The sequence below is a fragment of the Pinus tabuliformis genome, chromosome 7, assembly GCF_031772625.1.
Source record: "Pinus tabuliformis cultivar Carrire ecotype Pingquan chromosome 7, CPIR1, whole genome shotgun sequence".
NCBI classification, from domain to species: Eukaryota; Viridiplantae; Streptophyta; class Pinopsida; order Pinales; family Pinaceae; genus Pinus; species Pinus tabuliformis.
This window is the reverse complement of record NC_142293.1, coordinates 293,168,508-293,193,341: the sequence shown is the minus strand read 5'-3', so window position 1 is coordinate 293,193,341 and position 24,834 is coordinate 293,168,508. Positions and strand designations below refer to the sequence as shown.

Genomic DNA, 24,834 nt, shown 5'->3' with positions numbered 1-24,834 from the left:
AGATCTGGGATCTTTTCGTGTAACGTACCTGACTGAGTGTAAACTAAGTCAAGGTACTGCGCTTGAGCAATCACTTGCTCCTCAGTAACTACTCCGGCCTTAGCTACGTCTTCAGTAATCTTCGGTAACAATGATTTAACAAACCATTCAGCTAAGATTTGGTCCGGGATAAAAACTTTCACTAACCGCCTTCGACGTCTCCATTCATGAATATGATCGGAAATATAAGTGGACGTCGGTTGTTTTAATGAAGTTAGTAACTCCGTGCCATTATCATATCTGACCGGCAACTGAAAATGAGTTAGGAACGAGGTAGCTAACTGGCTAAAATTATAAAAAGAGGCCCGTGGTAACTCAATGTACCACTTGGCCGCGAGACCAATGAGAGTACGCTGGAAAAGACGTAAGCAGATCAAATCATCTGAGATGGAATTAGAGGCACACCAGAGGTGGTAAGTCATCACATGATTCGACGGGTCCTCTCCAGACTTACCTTCGAACTTGGGTATGTCACTGGGCAACTTATTTGGCATTGGTGGCCAAAATGGAAGATAATTTATTGGATCGTTCGTTAGGCGCGACAAGTCTGGTAAATCCAAAGTTGCGATAAACGGTAATTGCCGATTAGGATCCCTAAAACTCTGGGTCACGAGACCAGTCCCAGGAGGAGGATATCTAGGATAACTAGGAATAGGAATCACGTTCGGGATATTGTATCCTCCCGGAAAACTAGGATTAACCGGACCGTACTGGGGTTGTTGTGGTTGTTGATAAGTGTACCCAGGATACGGTTGATACTGGTAAACTGGCTGCTGGACAGCAGGCTCGTATTGGTACTGTCCCTAGTACGGTTGATAAGTGAATTGTGGTTGACTAGTGACAACCGTACTTAAACCAGGTTGTCCTACAGGCATCTGAACCGTAGTTTGAATCGTGGATCCAGACAATGGTAAAGATGTCTGAGGAGTAGTTACAGAGACAGTAGAAACCGGAGCTGTCGATACTCCAGAAGTGTGGTAGACTGAACAGATGTTGCGGTAGTTGCAGCAGTCGTTTGAGATGGAGTACTAGGCGCAATAGGCCCAGACTGAGAAACTACCGAAGGTACAGAAGTTTGAACATTAGACTGGACTGGTTGCTGGGGTGAACCAGAAACTAAGGGTTGTCCAGCTTGAGATGACAACTGTACACTTGGCTGCAAAACTTGTTGAACTTGTTATCACAAAATCATGTACTAAGGGCTGCTACTTAGCAAGATCTCATGCAACTATTTCAAACCAGGCTTTAGACTAAGGCTTAGCCTCCTTAGTCAGAGAGGGCTCTCTCACAGATTTTTGATATGGATTAATAACAAGAAAAGATGGCTAACTCTTCAAACAGTACATGAAAATAAGCTGGTTGGAACAACAAAATAACACTTCTTCCATTGGGCTCATGGAGTCAAACACCTCTGCAGTAAACTATTAACTACTCAATCATGGAAGCCAAGGCATATAATGTTTAAACACTCAGAACATTTCTCAACAAGAACCTCAACTCATAAACATACACAGGAAGTCTGAGCACTAGGTGAATTCAGAGTGATTGCATGTCTATTGAGCTGTAAAACAGAAAGGATAAAGACAAAACCACATATATTCTGAGCCTTTGAACACAAGATGAATCTTGGGAAGAAAAAGTAATCTTTCTATTACTGTCAAAAGTCTTTTACATCAGCCAATATAAAAACTCTGTTTTTTCATAAATCTCCAACCCCAATTACATCAGAGTTTTCACTATATATAGGAAAAACCTACTTAACTACTTCGAGTCTCCTCCTCAAGCATGAGGGGAGCTCGATGACCTATCATTAACTACCCTTATCTATTTTTAAACAAACTCATTAAATACATAAAGTATTGAGCTGTAATTACAAAGAGTCCTAAACACACTAAAACTCTAACTTCATCTCCTCGTATGCCTGATTCCTTTCTTGATCTTTGACAGCTGTCTTTTGTTGGTTAGGCTCAAGATGATTGAGCTACAGATGCGAAGAACGCTGACTTTGGATACCTGTAAGCACTGATGGATCATTTATCATCAGGATCAAAACACCTATTTTTAAGGTCCCTGTCTCCTACCATCCTCCGAAAATGTAGCAGCATGTTCCTAACTCTTTAATAACTCAAAGTATGGAACGTTGCTACCAAACACCATGTCTCCAGATGAGCTATAGGCTGTATTGATGTACAGGTGTCTCTCTTCTAACATTCCCAGTCAAACTGTTTATTCTGCATTGAAAACATCACCTACAGCAGTTTCGTAGCGCGCTACGAAACTGCTGTGTGACTTAAAAAACACATTCTTCCTCTAAACTCCTCACAAAATTGAATAGCTGCTGTTGCCATTCTTCAGTTTTACCTTTGCTATGCTGAGATTCAGAATCACATTCCCTGTAACATGAACCTTCACATTGTCCAACAATGTTCAAAGATTCTGTGATGCCAGCAACTTTAAGTTTACGTTTTAGGTACCAAATGAACATTGGCGTGATTATCAGCATACTGACCTCCAACAGATGGACCAACTACACATAAATCTTTTCGAGCTTCTGATTTGCTTTGGCCTGTGAGAGATTGATCAAGTACACTAGTATCACTTACAAACTTTTCAACAACAAAGCGAACCCGATGCTCTTCCAGCAAGCACCAGAAGTGCTTGTATTTGCAATACCATTTGGTACAAAGTCTAATAAGTTCCCTCCTTCCCAGCGCTAACGGTGCTTCTTCATTTCTCACATCTAATTGATCTGTCAGGAGCTCATGTGTCATATTTGGAATAACACCCTGCAGCATCCGGGGCGCACACTGATATATATCATAAATAATCGCATGGTAGGCAGTTTGCAAGGAGACTATTTATATTATCTAAACCGCGGAAAGCTGTAACAATCAAATGAAAGACATCGCTCAACACATCATCATTGTAATGAGCCTCTGGTGTTGTGATTCTGGTGATTTCACTAATGCAGGTGGCCATCAGAAGTGCCACATCTCTATCCCGGTGTCACTAATAACGGCGGCCCTGTGGCAATCAAATCCTTACCATCATTTGGCCTCTTCACTCATTCCATACATTTGGTAATATGGCAAGGGGGGTCCTCATAAAGACCACTTGACACATGGCATTTAATCGTTGCATTTCGTAAGAGAGAATTCTAATGCTAATGTTGTCAAACAGTTTACGTGCACATGGCATACATAATCACAAGATTGGGGATAATATTTTAATCAAGTTCAATCTTCATCATATGGGCATGGATCCATTCACGACATCGTAGAACCCTTAAGTGCGCACCCACTGGCAATACGCCAACCATGATAACAATATCATGGCTCACTCCTTCTGGCCTCAAGGCTTCTTTGACATCTTCACTCTGAGCATAAGCAGCAATCATGTTACCCCATGAGACGGCATCTCGTTGATGTCTTCAGTCAAACAATTGACGTGCGAACTCCAGATTCCCAAATTTGGCATACATTATAGCAGGTGAATTATTATTTGACACAAAACATTTTCCATCCATATTTTCCTCTGGAACCGCCAAAGCATGAACAAAAGGAGGATTACAAATTTGATTTGTACTCGAGGCATTTTCTGCATTTTCTATGGTGGGAACTGCAGCGTCTATAACCATTTGTTGACTTCCTCTTGAAAAGTCCCATGCTACAATTTTTGAATCTAATCCCCCAGATATAACTTCCCATGGCCGCCAAGGATGAAACTGCACAGAGCTGCAAATATTTGTGTGTACGGATCTGAGTGTTTTGTAAAGGCAATGTTGACAAATGTCAATAATCTTTACTTCTCCTCTGTCATCTGCAGCCGCAAGAAAATATGACTTAAAGTTCATAGTAATCTGATTTATGTCCTCTGTATTGAATGTGTACTTTTGCACTTGTCCACTGGAAGGTGCCATGCGCACATCCAAGCAAGTAACTGTGTTTGCATATGCTGCATACAAAATATCATCATTTCCTGGACTGAAACAAACAGAAGCAACTGGTTCATGTATGCGCATCATTATAAACCAAAACACAGAAAATAAGTACATTGAGGTTAATATTCTTTGTCCATGATGGTTCCATAGGTACAAAATTATGCCTCTGCATGCTGGGATGAGTTTAAGTGTCTTTGTATGATATGAAGAACCAACAGATCCATTAGCATCATTGTAATAGCTGTCCACATATCTATTGAACAAAGATTGCTGCCCAAATGGCTGTATGATAGGCATTGGTCATGCATCCATCAATGAACCAATTATTGCACCCTTTCTAAGAAACTCACACTGACCAAACTTAATGACAAGCATTGATGATGACTTCTTGAGAACATGCCACCTGTAAAATGTATCCGCCCCAGAACTATTTTGCATGACAGCTACTATGGATTCGAACAAATCCCCCATTTCGTAGCACGCTACGAAATCACTAAAACAGGCTGCGCTGCGAAACTGCTAAAGGATTCATGCGCTGTGAAAACACTTGGTCTTTAAGCTAATCTGAGCAAATGTTTGGAAACGGAATTTTCAATGATAACAGAACTTGCGATGGATCCCACACTATGTTCATTCCAGGGTATTGACCCATGACAGGTTGAGGATATTGAGATCCATAACCGGATTGAGGGTAGGATTGATAACTGAAAGGTACATTTCCCATACCTTGAACATAAGATTGACCTTGGGGTGGTTGGTAACCTTGACTCGAGTACTGACCTTGGGGTAGATACCCTTGAGGTAAGTACTGATACTGGGGTTGACCTTGAGGTATAAATTGATACTGAGGTTGACCCTGGGGTACATATTGAGGCTGGGGTTGACCTTGAGGAATGTATTGCACCACGGATACATACTGTCCTTGAGGTTGCCCCCCAGACGCAATTTGTGTACCTTGAGGTTGCCCCCCAGGCGTTAATTGATGCTGCCCCCCAGGCGGTAACTGGCCACCTTGAGGTTGAGAACTAGGAATTGAACCTGACATCATGTAAATGTCTCCTACACCCAACAGTTTATTACCATTGTTTCCAGTTAATAACCCATGTTCAATGGGTTGAGGAGATGCTCCTGCAAAAGTACCAGAAAGTGACTGATACCCAGAGGGAACAGAAGGACCGCTGTACAAGAAAGATTCAGGAGATTGAGTAAACATGGACGACTAACCTGACATATTTACAGGAGTATAAATACCTCCAGGTGGATAAGGAGTACGAGGTGGAGAAAAACTTGACCCTGAGTTGTCCAAATAATTAGTTAACGAAAGATACCAAGTAGTACTTCTAGGTGGACTGTAAAAAATGGATTCACGCTCCCTTAGATCAATAGTAGGTTGATCTTCAGGGATAGGGACGCCTATTTCTTCTTCTGGAGCAAGTTCTTCAATAGCTATCAAACCAGAAGGAAGATTTTCGGTGATGACTCTTTCTACCCTAGGTGAATCAGGAGCACTAGAAGTTGGAGTAACAGGTTCAGATATTTCAGGTTCTTCACCTATATCACTAGTAGATGAAAAACTACCAGCAAGCTCGGAAACTGCAATAGCTTCGGGATTATAACCTGTTTCTAGACTTTGGTAATCAGGATGAACTACCAACGAAGACTCTCCTTCTTCAGGTGAACCTACTTTACTGCCACTAGGAGTTACAAGGACTTTCAAACCTTCGTAATGACTCGGGACGTCTTCAGGAGGTTGGCCCCGAAGTCTACGGGACTTCCTCAACAAATCGGCCACGGTTACAATCTCAGGAGACTGGCCCCGAAGTCTACGGGACTGTCTCAGTAATTCAGCCACAGTTAAAAACTTTTAACTACTGCACATGAAAACAAAGTAAAATCTCAAAGCAAACCGCCTAAAGTCTCTAAATAATCAAACAAATTCAAATCACACGCCTAAAGAATCTAGGGCGTCAAACCATACACAAACAGTAGCCTTCTGGACCGAAAACACTAGTTGGTGATGAATTCCAACATCGTCGAATTCAGTACAGAAGTGGCGGGTGGAACAGTTACCCCAGAAACCTATTTAATGAATAGACCGGCACAAGTTCCTCCACTTTAACCGTCTCGAGTGAAGTGAACCCCCCGGAAAATCCAAGTGAGTCTAGCCGACGTCTGCTCCAGGTACAGTGGGATCTTCCCTCCACCGTCACCTTGGGTAGAACCCTAAAGATAATGGTCACTAAGGTCACCAACAACAACAAATATACCTGGGGGAACAGTCTACGATCCGATAGCACGCAAGGGCAGAGTATCAAGCTCAATCCCCTTGCCGGCTCCTTGACAATAATCCAAGGTTTACCGACAAGTGACCCCAGGCTCCTTGACAATAATCCGAGGTTTACCGTTTGTAGTACGTGCGTATCTGGCGTCGTTCCCAATGAAGGAGGATTGATCCCCTCACTGGTTCGGACACGATCTCGTGCTTCTCCTTTAAGAGGAGCTTTCCCAGAGCATAAATGTAACAGCTGGATTTATCCTACCACAAGATGAGCTACTTGTTTGGTTTTGCTGTCTTGGAGAGTTAATTACTCTCCTACTCCAAGACACTAGCCTGATCTATATTGGTGTTTCAGAGCCCTAGTAAATAAAAGTTACTAAGTTAATTTTACTTTAAGCGTTAATTTTATGGCTTTTCTTTAGGACAAAAGGTAGTGGAGATGAAACTGATGGTGTGTAGACTCGACTCAAATCCACTAAAAAGATGCACCTAGGATGATTTAAACTATTTTTCTTTTTTCAATGAATTCCCTAGCTAAGAGAGTTGGAGAATGCAAAATTGATATAAAGACAACTTTCTTGGCAATGAAAATCAAAGAAACAATCTCTTTATCTTTTCCAAAGCATACAACACATGACCACTAATTATTTCACGAAAACTCCTTTCTCTTTTCAAAGACTTCAAATGCTACTAAAACAAACTTTTCTTCAAAAGAGATTTTTGTATTTTTTCCTATATTAACAAAGCATGTAAAACTACTTAACAAAAATCAATTTAAAAAATCTATGACAATCAAATCAATTTTACCTAAAAGCAAATCTAAGAGAAGTTCACCTAAAAGCAAACCTAATGAGGCAAAAGCCTACAAAGTATAATTCCGAGATGTTTTACTCAATTACAATTCAACCAAGGACTAGTTCATGCAGAATCATAAACCAGTCAAAAACAAAAATCAAAATCTTTTGTTCTTTTTCTTAAGAATGAAATTCACAGCTTAACCAACAAGCTTTCTCGAAATTCCGCAAAGAGACAACACAAAGGTAGGTTTCTCACCAAGGTGGTTTTTACGAAAGGTCCGACTCCTAAGAAGACTGAAAAGACCAGGGAGATCCAAGGTTTTACAACTTCTAAAGCCAAAGTCACTACAGGACCAATGCAAAAATCAAACCTAGGGCTAGAACTTCTATGAATTTCACTAAAACCCTTGATACTAATGAAACAAGCTTAGATGAAGACTTCTGACAGGTAACCAGTGGATCTGGGCAACAAAAACAAATTATAAACAAAATCTAAGAGGCAAAAAGGAAAAAATTGAAATTTTCTCAACTTTTGACAGGGTACGCAGGCAGCCTGTTTGCACAAGTGCGTGTACGCTCTGTGTACAAAGCTGCAGTGCGTACAAGTACGCACTGTGCTTAACGCAGAGGGTGCGTACTGCTAGCAAAACCAAGAAAAATAAAATCTAACTTAACCCTAAGCTATTCCACCCAAATTCACAGTCAATCAGTCAAAAACCAGAAAGAAATCGACTTTTCTCAAATCAAAGTATCAATCAAAAGAGAAATCAATCAAATCCATGGATTCCCCAGTGGAGTCGCCATTTTGTCATGCAGAAAGAGTCAATTTTGCGGACAAAACCGACCTCCCTAGAAGCTAAGGCTTTCTAGTGACAAACAAGACAATTAAGCACTATCTTTCCCTAAATATGCATTTAGAATACAAGTAATCAGGTGTTTAAAACATACCTTTAGTCCAACGTTGTTTGTAGCAGTCCAGCCTCTCCGATCCAGATGAGCTCCTCCTTCTCTTTGAAACCTACATTCACTAACAAGCAAACGATTACATAGCACCTGAATAACTCATAAAATAAAACATATTCATCATAAAGACCAAGGAGTATATGAAACAAATTATATATAACAACTTGTTGAGAAAAATGAACTTAATTGTATTAAGTGGAAACAAAAGAAACCATTACAACCATGCCTTGGTGTTGTGCAGGTCCCTCCCAAGGTCCAGCAAGAGTTCTCCTTTACTTTGATCAGCTCACCCACTTCCAAATGAAGCTAAGAAAGGATGGGAATCTCTCCTCTCAAGCTCTATAAGGGAGTCCTAATTTCAGCAGCATCTACCCTTAGGAATGTTCAGCTTTCAACCTCCCCTCCCTCTGGCCCAATGCCTGTATTTATAATGCTTTGGAGGAAGTTAATCAGGTCCACCATCAATGGGATAAGCCCCTCTTTGAATGGGATAGCTCCCCTCTTGATGGGATAAGTTCCTCTTTCATAGGGATACATGAACCATCTGGAGGCGCTCAATACACGTCAAACCATCTTCTAGAATGCTCTAGAATCGACCACAAGTAACTTTTTTGAAGTAAAACTCGCGCCTTTTGACCTTTATAGGAGTACGCACCCACCCCTTTACAGACAGAGCGTACAAGTACGCAGGTATTGTGAACTTGGGGTGCGTACACGCAGGTAAGGTTAAGAGAAACTGCGTAACCAGAGTTAATTGACTTTTTAAGGACTTTCTCTCTTTCTTGGAGTTTGACATGAGGAGCAGAGGTATGAGACTTGCCAAGGAGGATAGTATGACAGTTGATGGAGCCATACTAACTGCAAATAGTCATGGTGACAAATTTTAGTGTAACAATGCCCATAGGAATTTTGGCATCTCCTGATCATACATCATTGCCCTAGCTACTTCCACAATAATCATGTTCTTCCTTTCTGCTACTCCATTCTTCTCTGGGTTGTAGGGAGTTGTAGACTCTCTTCTAATTCCCTCCCTAACGCAAACATTGGTGAAGTCCTTGTCAACATACTCCCCACCATTTTCTAACCGCAACACTTTTATCTTCTTTCTTGTTAGATTCTCTACTAGAGCCTTGAACTCTTTGAATCGACCAAAAACCTCATCTTTGGTTTTTAGAAAGTAGATCCAAATCTTCCTATAATGGTCATCGATGAAGGTGATGAAGTATTTGGCACCACTAAGATCTTATGTGGACATCGGTCCGTAGATGTCTGAGTATATCAATCCTAGTACACTCTTGTCCCTATTGCTACTTCTTGGAAACGTTGCTTTGGCATACTTGCCGAGAGCACACCCTCTGCATACATCATCTCGTTCAGTACCAAGATCTGGAACTCTTGTTATAGTTTTTTTTGAGAATTCTCAGAGCCTCATGGTGCAAATGTCCCATCCTTTTGTGCATGATCAAGAACTCAAAACCAAGGGTCGAAAAATGCTCAAAAATGTAAGTGCTCAGAACTAGTTCAAACCTGAACGACTGGATAGATCTCGTCCTCCTGATTTCAGTGCTATGAACGGTTTGAAAAATGGTCTCCATAAGCAGAAGTTATGCCAATTTGAAAATCGCCCAATAACCCTTAATTTTGAAAAAAAAAAAATTAAATTAAAATAGAATATTCTTCAAAATATTCCCATAATATTTTGTTTGGGGCATCCAATAAAAGGGTGCCACATGGCTAGCCTGGAGGCCACCACGTGGCCCCAAGGTGGCAATGGAATGGCATATTAAAAGTTTTGGGCGGATTTTTGGGTTGAACCCACGACCTACCAACCTCAACTACAATGACTTACCGTCAGGTCACATAGGTGGGACTTGAAAGGTTACGGGAGAAAAATATATTTAAAGTTTTGAAACGTTCCAGGCAAGCCCAAAAGGGGGCCAACCCCCTCCACATAAGACATCGGCCTTGGAACTTGGTGCCAGAACTCCGGCAGTTAATGCAGGTGGTTAATGTTTGGCAGTCACAACACTCCGATCACATGCGGCGGCGGAGGAAATGGTAACGACCTGTCCAACTAGCAGTCAGGGCACGCAATCCGATGCCGCAAACCACGCCCCACAAAAAACTGGTCACATGCAGCAGCTAGAACTGACAGTTTAACCTGCAGTCAAGGCAGAAATGGTAGGAATTTTGGCGGTGGCGCCAATTTTGGCGTATCCACCATCTTTGGCGGACTTATCTGGTAGTTAACCAGACTTGGCTGGAGTTATTCTAGGCCAGACTAGCAGTTCATGAAGATGCCATAACTTTGGCTAGGAAAGTCCTTTTGAGACAACTTTTTTTTTTTATTTTGGGTCTCTTGGACATTCTGAATCCATTGGCATAGGTTTCATAGCCAACAGAGGTCGTTTATAGGTGATTTTTCTTCGGGGAAGTTCCAGGAGCCACCAGGGCCATATCAGTTTGGGAGCTACATTGGGATGTGTGCAGCCATTGAATGTGAAACGAAGGTCATTTCTGACTATATTCTATGCTCTAAGCCCATTTATACATCTCTTTTTTCCTGTTGAGGTATTCTTCACCTCGAATTTATTCAAGGAAGTTTTTAGGGCCACCACGGCCATTGTAGTGCTTGAGTTGTTTGGAGGCTGTATTCGTCTATTTTCGGTGATTCAAAAGCCTACTTCTACTATCTTCAACCTTCTGAGTCCATTGGCAGAGGTTTCAGAACCATTGGAGGTCATCTTCACCTCGAATTTCTTTATAGAAGTTTAAAGGGCCACCAGGGCCATTTGGAGAAAGTATTGTTTACCTAGAAGATTTGAAGCAATTTGAATGGTTGAACTTGACTGAGGAAGTTTGTTTGAGTTTTTATCCACAGCTCCTTGCTCAAAACACAAATGACAAAAAATGTAAGTCCAAAATTATTTATATAGGTTGAAAAATGAAAACTATTTTTTCTAAAGTTGATTTTTATCTTATGGACTTTTTGACCTTTTGGCTTGGAGTGTCGGGAATGGGTTGTTTTTATAGGATATTTTGGAGAATTTTTTGAGAAATCACTTCAGTTCCATGACTGCAGACCCGTCATGGCAGGTATCGCTTTCTTACTGGCATATAGGTTAGGGAATATCACTTTCTGCTGCATTTTGCATACTAGCCTCCATACTGTGATATTTTTGCCATAGGGTCGACCCCATCATGTCTTGATTCACAAACCATTTTCACTCGCCGACTTTTAAAATCATGACATGATGGTAGAGCCAACCTTTACATGGGCATCTTAGTTAGATCCTCGCTGACATATGTTGCCCATGCTGCTATATTGAGTAGGCTCGGGAGTCCTCTTTAGTCCCGCCATGACTTGTGCGTTGGAGACTCATTCTTGTTCTTCTTCACTATTTTCTGGCTTTATACCCTAGAGGCTCCTTTGTGTTGAGTTGTACTACTGCATTTCATATTGACTATTTTCACCTTTTGGCCTTGAGCCGGCTTCACTTGGACTCGTGTTTAAGCCACTTTTTCACCATGTCTTCTATAAAATCAACCTTGCAATCACTTAGCCTCTACAACTTGACGCACCCTTTCACCCATGGAAATAACATTCCTTTGAGTGTCATTGACCAGTTTCGCCACCTTGCATTGAGCATAGGAATGTTCCCCTCCCAGGAACTAGAGCATCTACTTTTTCGACACTCGTTCTTTCCATTGTACTATAGCATTCTTTTATTCTTTTTTAGGCTTCATAAAAATGAAAAAGACAAAAAAATTATATATCCCAAAAAAGAGTGGGAACGGGACATTATTTCCATATTTGATGGCAGCTAGAGTCAATTGTGTTGCCCTTAAACAAAGCACTCAAAAAGTAAGTCTTTCCTCCATTAGGATGGGCTTTATTTTGACTTAGGAGAGCCTTAACCTTGTTATTGAGTCAGTACTCCTCCAATTGGTTATCTCTTCCAATCATATGGAGAGTTTGCTTATGCCTTCTGCATGACAAACGTATACAAAGTTATCACATGTTGCCATGAAGTCACAGTTGAGTCGTTCTTTTGTTCAAGGGAAGTAAACCTGAGTCGGCTTCTCTGCAGTATCTCTTGACCTATTTTTCAGTCGGTCATCCCTAGTTGTCAAAGTCATGTTCGTTATCACATCATCTATTTGGTCCTTTGCTCGTGTTGGTTTGAGAAGGTATCCATTGAATTCTTGTTGGTGGGTCTTACACTTATCGACTATGAAAATTGCTCTGAGGGCAGATCTAGAGCTGCACGCTGGCCCTATTTTCATTATTGATAGGTCACTTTGTGCTCAATATCGATCATTATCATGGGTCTTTGACTGAGTGGTTTCCCTTGTGTTCGACATCAGCTTTCATATCACACATTAGGATTTGTGCAGTGCCTTGGTTTCCATTTGACCCTCTTGGTGGATTCCTCGCCTCTATGACAACTTTCATTATTGGTCGGTTCAGAGGGTTTCTATCATGCGCTAGCCACATCTTGTGTACATTGTAAACGTGATTTGGTTGGGTTACTACATCTTTATTCGTTTAATTCCTTCCACATTATTGGCCTATGGGTTACACTCACGCTATATTGATGAAGGATGCCTTAATGCCTTCCTTCTAGTGGATCTTTTCCTATCGGCTTCAGCTCATTGCTCTAAGAAAGAGATCTAGAGTCCATTTGGCAGTACCTTAGGGTTTGCAATCATCAATGGCAGAATCCTTCACTATCAACAGTGGGAAAAAATCATTGGCTCCTGATTGATGGATTCTTCCAAGTGTTCGACTATAGCTCATTTATTCACACTTGTTAGTTTGTACTGGGTACCTTGGATCTCATCGTCATTATCGGTGAGTAGCCTTGTGTTTGTTAATGGTATACATCAATGACCAGTAATCAAATTATTTCTCACATGGTCGACTTCGGATCATTTATTCTCATTGTGTAGAAATGTACCACGACGGTCGGTGAAGACCTCAGGTTTGCATCAGCATTTCTCAGTTCACTTGTCAGTTGCTCTCATTTTTGCTAGTTGACACCATCCACCTTATATGTTGCAGTTCCTTATAGCGACATCCTATATGTTGGCACCCGAGTTGCAGTGTAGTACCATTTATTCCACCATTTGACTTGGTATTTTTTGGATCAGCTTTATGACTTCAGTGATCAACTTCATACTTCAGCATCATTGATCAGTTATTTATATGTGATATTTAGATATGTACTTATTTGGATATGATCGGATGATCCATTATGTATTTTCAGTTCCTTTATACTTGTATGCATATTGGATATGCTTTTGTACTTTACATGCGGACATGCTTTACTATATTTGAGCATGGGTATGCCCACCTCAAACAACAGTTTTTTTCTGATCTCTTTCACTGGATTGGCAGGCTGAATTCTCGTGAACTCCTCCTTGATCTCCACATGATTCCTTCTATACACTTAATACATTTCAGCCATCATGTACCCCTTCTGACCTCATATATTAGAGGGCATATGTTATAACACCATACCACTCTTGGTAGATCTAATGCTATGGTTATGGCCTATGGAAACCCTTCCTTCCAGACTTGGTCCAAATTCTAAAAAATAGTGTTTTATTTCCTATACACTACTTTGCCCTATCATAAAAACCATGTACACATGGGTTAGCATATACCCAACTTGCGTACATGTGTTAAAACACTTAAAAATAATAAATTTCCTTAATTTTGGGTTGTTTTTATGGGTTTTACTGTTACTCACCTCCTATAGCCCTTGGCCAAACTATTTCCCAACTGAAAAAACTAATTTCAAGAAGTATAAATAAACATCCATGGGAATGCCTTAAGGGGAAGAAAGGAGATATTGATATTATAGCTGATTGATCCCTGATCGAGTCTGATGAAATCCCTGTGCCTCCTACACTCCCCAAAGCTTTAGGAAACCCTTGTTTCCTCTTTTGAGATATCCTTCATCCTTCTTGAGATATCCTTGTGTATGATGATGGAGGAAGATTGTTGAGGCCAGGAAAGGACAGATACGAAGGACAGTTCCGCTTGGAGCTGGAGGAAGACTCAAGTTGTAGTTTTCCACCTTTCTTGTAGCTTACATCAATAAAGAAATGTTGTTATGTTCCTGATATTAATCGTGTTTATGCATTGATCTATATTGTGATTTGTTTATAAATCTTATATTAATGCGTAATTGTTCATTTATTTATATGATCTAACGTATATATCATGAATATGCTTTATGTTTCTACTATTGTATATGCTTTTCTTGAATAATTTACAGGTTTCAAAGGCATCAGGAGAAGCAGAGGGTTTCCACCCTGCGGGATCTACCTAAACGTAGGACCTCTAGGTAAGGACACTTCTTCCCAGTTCAGTAGAATAAGCATTTAAATTGTTTTTCTGAGCATTTCTTGTTATTGTTTTCCCTCTGCTCTGTTGGAGTTTTCAACCCAAGACCCTAGGGTGTTCTCACCCACAACACATGTAAACATGCATCATTTAACTTTCTCATACCAACATAGATCCTAATCTCTCCTTGAGTCTTATTTTCTTGCACCACCGTAGGACTCACCATTCTGATTCTTCTACTAGTTCAATAATTCTTGATTCTATCATCTTATCAAGCTCTATCTTTACTTTCTCCTTATACTTAGGGTTCATCCTATAAGGTCTTTCTTTGACTGGATTTGCATCAGGCTTAAGGGGAATCTTCGTGACTCCTATATCTCCTACTATACCCTTCATCTCTCAAAACTTGGTGGGAAACAATTCTTGGTATTCATGAAGTAACTTTGTAACTTTACTAATTGTCTCTTCATCCCAATAGTCTCCTATTGTTGCAAACTTAGGTTCCTTCTTTGATCCTATGTTCACCTTCTTGGTCTTCAATGGCTTCGTTATATCTGGTATTAATGGCTCAGGTCCTGTTACTTCACCGTGTCCTTATGATTCTGCTATGTAAATGTTGTGAGGATCTTCTTCTGCAGTAAGGTTATAACATTCTAGTGCATTTTCTATCTGCGCAGCCCAATTAGGTTGCTTCCATGTCAATGGGGTTGCATTCTCAAAGATCCTCTTCTTAACTATCTGAAGGACCAAATCTATGTATGGGAAATCATCCTCAAAGTTAAATGTTAATATGAAGCCATCAATTAGGTCTCGCCATTTTATTGTACCATGTCGAAGATTTGTTTCTAAGTACCAATTCTTAGGGATTGTCTCTAATGTATGAATGAATCCATGTACCCATTCTTGTTGTGGAATCTCCTTCCATGTTGTAGTTCATAATTGGATATGCTTCCTAGGATTAGTTTCACCATCATATATTATCTCTATTTCTATATTTATCTGTCGAAATTTTATCCACATCAATATTCGACATTCCTGCCATCCTTCTATATTCTTCTTGTGTGCACCCCACCATCTAGAAGGGGTAGCTTTCGGGGATATATCCAAGGCTAAGAAGATTTGATTCTCTAGAACCTGTTCTTCATAATCATAAAGAAAAGTATTTACATCCCCCAAGCCATCATAAAAAGGCATATTACAGATATCATACAATGAACTGATTTGGTAATTATTGCATAATGCATTGTGGATACTTCATGAAGCCTACTCTACCAGTTTTCCAACTCTTCTTATGAGTCTGAGATACAATAACTATCATGCTCCCAATTTAAACTTGCCTTCTGTAGTAGGGTTAACCCAATCTTGTTCATTTGTTGTCATTTGATAGATATTATCTATATGAGTTGCGCAATATTCTTCTCTAACTAGTTTTGTATATCTTACCCCTTCTGATGGATCCAAGGGAACAATTGCTCACATATTATTTCCTTAAAATATCATTTGTCTCTTCTTTAGATTAATTATAGCCATATTTTCAAATGCCCAATCAAGTCCAAGAAATGCAGGATAGGGGTTATTGTCATCAACGATCTCTATTACTTCAAAATCAGTAGTAATGTGAACTCCTTCAATGTCCACTGCTACACCTGGTAGTCTTCCTAAGGGGAAGATATTTTCCTAATTTTCCATCCTTAATTGAATAGGTGACCACTGTAGCTTTGGCTTACCCATTAATTCCCATATCTTCTTCATTAAGACATTAGCATTAGATCCCAAATCCAAGATAACTTGATCCATCTCATATAATCATATCTACGCACTAAGACCCATCTCTCTTCTGGTTCTTTTTTTGTCAATGCAAATTATTGACTGCGTGAATATCACTTCTCAGTGTTTCTTTGGATGCACGGGAATATATCAACTCTTGAAGCCCTTCTACCGCCTTGTGATCTCTTAATAATTTAATACAAGTTTGTAGAATATATTTTAAAATACTTGCTTGATTTAATAAATCATGGTCTTGTGTCGGAACTCGATCTTGTGTCAAAGCTCGGTTCTTGTTATATAGGAAAATGACCTCCTCATTAGCTCAGAAGAGAAAGACACATTGGCTGAAGACCAGAACAAAAGCACAAGCCTACTTTTCAGGGTAACGCACCCCGAAAATAGGAAATAAGAGTTATAACACTCTCCATGCATTAGCTAAGGGTGTTTGTCCCTAGGTTAACTCACTATTTTTCCTAACGGACAACATTACCCAATATTTATGAGATTCTTGAGGTCAAAGTGCAGATTGACTAACTGACACTCCGCTTTTCACTCAAATGTCAGCCCAAAAAGCAGGAAACATCTACCTTCGACCTAACTAAGGACATTGTTATTCCTAACAGAGTCTCATGGAAAGGGAAAGAGCAACAAAGCGAGGAAACGTCCTAGCTTTTACCTCAATAGAACTCATTAGAGAATTTGTAAGGATGAGCCTCTCACCATCTATATATTGGAGGCTTGGGCACTTTGATGAATTCAAATGATTTTCAAAACTTTGTATGAGATATAGTTGTTATGTTGCCAAGAGGTTGAGGGAGAGAGAGAGAGAAAGGAGCTTGGGGACTAGAGGAAGCTCGATCTAGCCAATATGGTTGTAATTATTCTTCTTCAATCTAATAATATAGATTTTTTGTTGTGTTGTTTACTTGATGGTGTTGATGTCGTGTTTATTTACATGTTTATTTAATACCATAAATTATAAGTAGCTTAGATGCATGTTGTTACATATCTTTATGTATTAATGTGTTAATCATCGGATCTTATATGTTGTAGGATTAATCTCCATCTTATTTATGTGCAAGTGTTGATCTAGGAGTTGGTAGAGGGGTCTTCCACTTTGCTACACTGGGCTCTCCAACAGGGCTGCACCAAGGACTGAGGTAATCTCTCTTCTTCCGCTTTATTAATCATGCATTGGTATAGATATGTATATGCTTCTTTGTGACAGCTGTAGTTAATCTGAAACGGTCTACCTTGGATCCTGGGAAGATCCTTGAGGGTATTCTAGCCACAACCACGAGTGCATTAATCCCTATAGCATAATTGGCAACTACGTTGGGGACTATACTTAGTTCCCAGTTTTTACCTTCCAAGTTCCTAGATCTCTCTTTCTCTCCAAACCTTCATGTTCTTCTTGGTTCCCATTCTGACCACTCAGGATGCTTCACAACCTTCTCTGCTATGCATAGCCTTTGACCAAACCCTGAATGACTCTTTTTACAGCCTTTGGTTCTGTAACGCACCCAAACTGTGAAAACCAGTGAGTTATAACACCCCCCAGGCTTGTAGACAGAGCGTTAGTCATGTCATTAATGCTCTGTGGCTTCTCTTGAGCTGTGTTAGCCAGCCATTATCTTGATAAAAAAACCTGCTCTGTGAATTCCTGGGTTGGGAAACTTCTTATAGTCCGTTTCAGGGATCTGCAACTGTGCATTGTGTTTGATTTCTTGTTTTTTGATCATTTTTTTTCTTTTTAGGAAAACAGCTAAGTGCATTTGTTTTTCAGGAAAAGAAAAAAGAAAAAAAAAATATTATTATTTTTTGTTTTAGTTGGTTAGATTATGCATATGTATATTGGGTTAGTTGTTAGAGAGCATTGCATGTCTGCAAATTTGTGAATGTGTTTACTACATCAGATGCATGGTGTTGAATTGATGTATAAATGATTATCTCCTTGTAGAAATAACTTTTTCATCGAAATAAAATTGTAAATCATATTTTTTGCATGGTTTGAGCAAGGGTCTCACAAAATTCCATATGTCAACACCCCTTCCAAAGTCATTAATAAAGTACCTTTAAAATCATTCTCGTAATAAAAGCAATCAGCAACTCTTTTTTGAGCATGCACACATATTAGTCTAGGCTAGGATCTTGGGCTAGGCAGTGGTGAGTTCATTGCCAAAGATCATAAATCTGAGACTAGTGTCGTTAAAGAGAGTAAAATCCTATTGCACTCATACTATCCAGGACGCTCCAGTCAAAGCAAAGTTAAATGAGAGACAACATTGGAATGTAAGAGAAGGTAGCTCGCCTTAGATTGCATCTCCATTGGGTATGTTGTGTATTGGGGATCCCTTCAGGGATATCGGAGTTGATTCGGGGACTCAAGTATCCTACCCACACAACGTATTATCTACGACCATGTCCCCTCAGTAGTGTTTGTGATTTTAGGTAACCATAGTGGCTATAAACTTTTAGGGATGAACATAAGGTGACTGGGGCGGGATACCCTGGTACCTAAACAGACGAACCTACTATGTCTTCGATTTTTGGGAGGGTGCTTGTCTTCATGAGATTACTTGGCCCCTTATTCTGAGGTTCAGACGAAGCTCAAGAGTTATCGTAACTGTACATTTGGCTAGTTCTCCCTTTTATTCATTGTGATACTGGGCTTCATCTCTAGAAAATGGTGGCTATCAGAAAAAGTCATATCCCTCGACTGCTTGCTGATTGACTTTTAGAGTATTTTTTATTTTTAGGTGTTGGTTTGTTATCACTGAGACTATAATAAATATCACTGTAAAATTTTCTGATAAAATATATCTTCCAACATGGCTACATATGGCCCTCGTCATCAATCTCGGCCACAACAAGATCTTCCTCCAGTGACTGTGGAGGATCGACTGAGCCTTCGTGATCCGGATTATCACTCTTTGGGAAATCAATCTTCAGTGTCTAACACTGAATCACACAACACCTCCCAGGACGCTATACTGCCTGAGGATTTTTTTCACTAAAGGATTTGTACCTCCTTATAATCCTCCCCTCACCGATCCTTTGGGACCATTGTTGATTCAGGTAGCACCTGCACCTACCATGTCTTCAATAGTATCACCATCCAACATCCCCCCAGCGACTAATGGGGCGTGGTTTTTTGTGGACAACTTTTTTATCGGGTAAACTAGTGTCCATTCAGAGCTGCTAGTCCCACTAAGACGGGTAGCTATCTTAGAAACAAAGACATTAAAGTTACTTGTGTTTTCCTTTATGATAGATATATGAGAGAGAAGCAAAGAGCACCAACCTCAGTCTTTCGCTAGTCTCCTTGCTTGTTTCCTCTCTCCTTTGATAGAGCTTTCGCCACTCCTTTCTCACTTGTCCCGCTTCAAAGAACACCTGTAGAGTCAAGGAAGAAAAATAAAATCAAAGCATATAGATCTATAACTATAAATAATGTAGGATCATATGTACATTAACCATATAAATGCATACACAAACAAGATTCAGAGATATACAAGCATATGGAGGAAAACTCAAATAGCTTTATTGATAGAAGTAGTAGAAGAGAGGATTACAACTAGGTTATCTGATCGAGTGTCATCCTCCCAGCATGAAAGCCCTCTTCACCTCATACAAAGCAAGGTCACCCAACAATGTCTTCAAAGAGAAACCAACAGCACTTCCTTGCAAATTACAAAATTCCAACCTCTGGATCTCTTGGATGAGGGATCCATATATAGATGTTTACAGGAGAGTGAGTCAGCTTCTGGGATTTTGATTAGTTTCATTTCACTGATAGTTCTTGGTTCCACTTGGATATTTCATATCTCTTACTCATCCCTGGGCGAATTCAGAGAGGCAAGTGTCATATGAGCAGTTTCTAGAAGATTCTCTGGGTTTCAACCTAGCACACTGCTCCTGCCATTTGTCTGCTCTCGCTCATCGCACCCTACAGAAGGGCTTTCTAGTATGCATCACACCCCCTGTGTGTAATAGGTGAGATGCATCGCACCCTATGCATGGAGTAATCTGTATGGTCCAGTTTTGAGTAGTTTTTCATGGAGAACTTCTAGGAGATGATGTAATCAGCTGACCTTGTTCCTTTAGGGTATGAAACAACACTTTTAGGGTCTTAGAGGCCCTTGGTTTATGGACATATGTGATTGGGGTTGCAGTGCCCAAATATGACTATAACAGTTGCCCCCTAAAGCATGAGGTCGTAAATCTTTTGATGTCAGGTGAAATGCTTTATAATGAGAATCTGAGGTTTTTCGAACTGGAAGGTGACCTGTAATAAGATACAACACAATACATTATCTTCATAATATTGTCATGATCTAGCTGAGGCAGGCATTCCCATGCTCAGCTTTATAAATTCATATTTATGTACATAAGACAGACAATCGTCTGTGTGGAAAACTGATGATTCTAGTAGAACCATCATCCTTTAGTTTGGATGATTATCTGTGCAGCTGTGATGTACATTTGATGTCTTTATTTCCCTAAATATATCGCAGCCTAGATGGATGAAACTAGATCCGGGGTCTTCAAACTCGTTCAATCTTCGCCCGAAGAACAAGCCGATCCATGTGAAAATATGTTCTGATGTCGAACATGGAAAGACATCGCCTGATTACAAGCCAATGATGTAAGTTGTTAACAGGCGTGAGAGGAATCACCAATAATGATGATGACCCTCAAGGTACTGCAGTACAATTCACATGGTGTGAATACATGAGTTGATATCAAACACCACATAAAATCTTTAGGTCGGAGGCCATTGATGTAAACTTGTCGCCAGAAGTGAGAAACTTGCCATTGAGGCATGCAAGCTTCAAAGTACTAAAAGGGTTGTTCCTAAGTCAACTTCTTGGATAATGAGCTGATGTCAACAAGAAGAGACCCATCATAGGAGGGCCTTAATGAATCCCACATCTACGACACGGAATGGAGCAAATGATCTTGTGGAGGTGAAAATGATATGATGATATAAGGTTCAGGGTGGCGGTCATGAAAAATGGAGAGTGAAGGTATTGCAGCAGATGAGACGTTGGCTAGGTTGGTGAATTCTCTAAGCGACTTCTCTTGAACATATCGGCTACACTAAAATGGATTGGTAGCGTTAACCCCAAGGTGGATGGTACGGTGGACCAATGGTGATATGACCGGTGAACGTAATAACCCAACCTGACTCAATCGTGGTGATGGAGTGAAAGTGTCATGTTCAAGAGCGACCTGCTACCAATGAAGCTATTCAAGTTTTCTTCCCCTTTTCCCCAATCATTGTTGACCAATACCTCTTTATTTTTGTCAAGCTTGAGGAGGATAACATATGCTTGTTCTACAATTTTCCCTTCAGGCAAACCTGTTGCTATGTTTTAATGAGCCTAGCGACAGTGAAACTCACTCTTGTTTGCATGGACAAGTTTGTCGCTATTGTTTTAACAAGTTTAACGACAAAGATAACTCAGTGCTTTTCAATTTTAGAGAGTCTTTTCAATTTTAAAGAGTCTTTTCAATTTTAGAGAGTCTAAAAAGGGGCATAAAGGCAACTCCAGTGGTCCTTTTTCGTAATGTAATCCCTTAAGTCCAAAAAAGTGTAAAATAATACGAAAGTGATGACTTTTCGATAGTTTTAACGAGCTGAACAAGACAAGCGCTCGATCTTTTTGTGTAATAATCCCTCAGGTCCAAAAAGATTAAAATCTAGAGGAGGGATGGCACTTCCGATCGTTTTAACGAGCTGGAGAGACCAATTGCTCGGCAACCTTTTCATATTTTATGAATCAGATGAAAAGAGCTTAAAGGAGACTCGTTTTTTGAGGAACGAGTGATGATCTTGGATAGCAATTGGTTCCAGGTAAGGTTTGGAACTTTTCAATCATGGCAGTGTAAAGAATGTGGCTAATAGAATCACTCATCGCAGTTGTTCCTCAAAAGGGTAAACAATCAAATGCAGGCATATGATCGGCTAAAAAAGAGTGGAGGTGATGGTAAGAACACGACCAAGGTTCAAAAGCTGATAATTATGCGATCACAAAGATTATTTACTGAAGGTGGGGTTCATTTTTTAATGATCTTAAACTCTATGGGAACACTTGCTCATTGCTAGGTTTATTTTTTAACGAGCTTGAACTTCGTGTAAAACTGCTCATGGCTAGGTTTATTTTTTAACGAGCTTGAACTTTGCGTAAAACTGCTCGTGATAATAGTTAGAGACGTTGATTTCACCATTAATACTATGTTCTTTTGACGATCGTGCTACCTGTTCAATTACTCCATCAAATTGATTAGAAATGTGAATACATGCTTTAAAAAATGAGTTAAACAACTATACTTTACTCGAACTATGTGAATAGTAACATAAAAATAGTTTTTTACCTCTCATTTTTACCATTTCATTCAAATTTTGGATTTTTGGAGCTATGGAGGTGTTTTCCCCTTTGATTTTCACCAGCTGATTCCGGGAGATTCTGTGGACTATTTTCGGCGCCGTCTGGACTAGGTAGGAGCTAACCCTCAACTCTTCAATTGCATTCTTTCCTTTTCTGATTTTAAGCATGCTTTTCTATTCTTCTGGGCCTCTGGGGTTTGAACAATTCATTATCTCCCCATCGCACCCAATGTGTATTGAAAGGTGCGATGCATACTGAGCTAGCCATTGGCTAGTCAGGATGCATCTCACCCAGTACACAGCTGGGGTGCGATGGGCGCAAAAGGGAAAGCTATGCACTGTTTTTTCATGGAAATTTTTCCCGTTTTTGCCTAAATCAGGATCCTAATTCATCTCTTGTTTGTTCTTCAGAGATTCATTAGATCAAGATTGTCGTTACATGGAGTGAACGCGAGCATGAAGAAGAGGACATGGTTGCTTTACATGATCCGGGTACGGTGACTGCTTTGCATAACTGTGGTATCCAACATGAGGCCACAAATCAATTTGTTGCAATATTTTCTCGATGCATGGGATCCTACCAACCAAGTATTCCAGATTCGAGGTAAATCCATCCCTTTGACAATTGACGATATCTACTTCTTAACCGGTTTATCGAGGCGTGGTGCCCCTCTCTCACTATCAGGATTCGCCCGTGGAGGTGAATCCGTGAGGGATTATATTCGTTGATTCTGTAGAGATGGATCTCAGCCGAGCAAGGGCGGTAAGATCAGTATTCAAGATGTCACTAACCGGTCCTTGAGGACTATCTTATTCACCTTTTCTAGATTGGCTGGTAGCGCGACTCTTCATTTGGCCAACAGGTCCTATATGCAATATGCTTTGGAATGCCTTGAACCAAAGGTATTCAACTGGTGTGATGTAGTACTTCCGGTTATAAAAGAACAACTCACCAAGGTGAAGAACGGAAGATCTAAGAACTTTGGTTATGGTTCTATTCTTACCGCCTTCGCCTTGGAGAAGATCCCACTAATGCAGCCACAGTACATTTCACTCGGACTGCCAGTACCAACGAAACCACGGATGCAGAGATGGGTCGATCTTATGGACATACATGTTGTTCAGTCACAGATTTCATTCTCTGATGCCTTCTTTGAGTGGTTCGACCGTCAGGAGATGGTCTTTGCTGAGTATCCATATGCTGGGATGGATTTCCAGGGTGACCCAGATTTGGTGTTGCTGGTTGGCGAGCAGTGGGGTGTTATAGGCAAAAGATCTGACCATACCTCTGTTTATTATTTTTAAAATGTTCGTATGTCTTTTAAATGCTATCAAGACTAATCAAACTCATATATTCATACAAATATTGGACCAGTGCGACCAGCAATGCGCCCAAGGGTAGCAGCGGTCGTTCTAGCAGGAGAGGCTGTAGGGAGGGCTGTCCTTCGTGATCTGGACGTAGACGAGACCCTTGCAGTATTGCAGGATCATATCGAGGGTCTCACCCTTGGTATCTAGGATGTGAGGACCAACGAGTTACCTCTGAGATTACAGTGCCATACTATTGGCGTGCCGAGTCGATGGACTAGGCTTTTACGTATGATCACACAGACGGTGACTTTTTATCACCAGCACCATTAGTCTAGGGTGATTCTTTGCATTTTTGAGTTTTTGGGTCATGTGACCAATTTTGTCTTGGACACAGAACATATTTGATAAACTATAAACAGTTATATATATTTTTGATTTTCGGAGCTTTATTTTGGTTAAGTTATATGATCCTGATGAAAATGTTGATTGAAATGCTTTCTTTTATAAATGCTGCAAATGTCTATCTAACACATAATTTGTTAATGAATCAGTTAATGTGTTTAAGTTTCTGGAAATGTGTTGATATAGAATCAAACTGCCTTTCCAAAATCTTGACCCTTAGGAACATACGATAGATAGCTGGATTCCAAACAGAATATATGCCAGTAAGTTGTAGGATGACAAGTTGTGAGTCTAGCCTGACAAAAAGTCGGTGTATGCCACGTGCGATGGCATCAGAGAGAAGTTCTATCAACACGCTATACTCAGCGATGTTGTTCATTGATCGACCAATACATACTCCTCTGAAACTCACTAACTCGCCGCTTGGATCAAAAATGGCCCAGGCCACAGAAGATAGGTTCTGTGTACTACGACTAGCTCCATCGGCATATCCAACGAATGATTCCAATAGGTTTGACATCTGCAACAAATGCAAAAGACGGATTACCTAACCAAAATGATCACTCTTGACGAAAACAAAAATGTAAC

General features: G+C 40.2%; 1 protein-coding gene across 1 annotated transcript; it reads right to left on the bottom strand.

Annotated features, from left to right (window-relative positions):
• Positions 1–3,469: 3,469 nt before the first annotated feature.
• On the bottom strand, positions 3,470–4,060 carry LOC149247037 (uncharacterized). The gene has a single exon (XM_089443172.1). It carries the CDS (start codon positions 4,058–4,060, stop codon positions 3,470–3,472), a length of 591 nt encoding a protein of 196 aa, XP_089299298.1.
• Between the last annotated feature and the right edge of the window lie 20,774 nt (positions 4,061–24,834).